General features: G+C 54.0%; 1 protein-coding gene across 1 annotated transcript in view; it reads right to left on the bottom strand.

Moving 5' to 3' along the window:
• The window catches only part of LOC101853261 (monocarboxylate transporter 12), a gene marked incomplete in the record, with an annotated part of 14641 nt that overhangs the window by 8941 nt on the left and 4638 nt on the right, over positions 1-1062 (bottom strand). The window contains 1 exon segment of the mRNA XM_013087907.2: positions 139-957. Coding sequence (XP_012943361.1) covers positions 139-466 — 328 coding nt within the window.

Genomic DNA, 1062 nt, shown 5'->3' with positions numbered 1-1062 from the left:
CACCACCACCACCACCACCACCACCAACAACAACAACAACAATAACAACACCACCACCACCACCACCACCACCAACAACAACAATAACAACAACACCACCATCACCACCACCACCAACAACAACAACGATCCACTCACCGACGGTAAAGGTGACAGCCGGTTGTAAAGAACCGATCCAGGAGGCAGCCCCCCGGCCCGTGTCGAAGTAGTGGACAAACTCCGTGAGGAACACGCCGAACGAGTACACCACGCCGTCCGCGATCACGTGGATGAGGAAGGACGAGATGACCACCATGATGCCCCATCCTCCGTCTGGCGGCTTGATGTAGCCCTCATCCTGCTGCTGGGAGTCGGACGTCTGTTCCGTCGACTTCCCGCTAGACGCCGCGGACGTGTCAGGAACGACAGCGCCATTTTGGGCGGATTTCTGGGTGGACTCGTCCATGGAGCTGTCGGCGACAGTCATATTGCCGAGGTGGTGGGGGAGAGACGGTTAAGTTGTTGAGAGAGACGGCGAGAGACGGCGAGGTGGTTGAGAGAGACGGTGAGAGACCGTGAGGAGGTTGAGAGAGAGAGAGACGGTGAGAAGTCTGGGAGTGAGCGAGGTGATGGCGAGAAGGCCGGGAGTGAGCCAGGTGATGGCGTGAAAGAACACGTCTATCCACGATGAGTAACGTTCTCGTCAGTCAGTGCACCAAAAGTCCAAGGACACCGACGTGTATGAAGAAGAAAAGTCCTTTTCCTCACTCCAATGTCCAATTCACGACAACTGTCCACGGGTCACACTTTAGGTCCGTTAGTGAAATCAGTAAATCAACCACAAATTTTTCGAGAAGTTTCTTTTCCGCTGCCTACTTAAGTAGTCCCGAGTCTGATGCTGTGGACAGCTTTGGCCGATGTTCACACTCACACACGATAGTCCACGGCGACTTGAAGGGGACCAAGCCTGAGCTGTTCCTGAAAAGACAACGAGAAAACGCAAAGTCAGGTAAAATCTGGAGAACACAAGGCTGACGCCACCTTCTCGAATGAACCCGCTTACGTATACTCCAACATACCTGC

The sequence above is a fragment of the Aplysia californica genome, unplaced genomic scaffold, assembly GCF_000002075.1.
Source record: "Aplysia californica isolate F4 #8 unplaced genomic scaffold, AplCal3.0 scaffold00657, whole genome shotgun sequence".
NCBI lineage: Eukaryota > Metazoa > Mollusca > Gastropoda > Aplysiida > Aplysiidae > Aplysia > Aplysia californica.
This window is presented reverse-complemented; position numbering and strand designations above follow the sequence as displayed.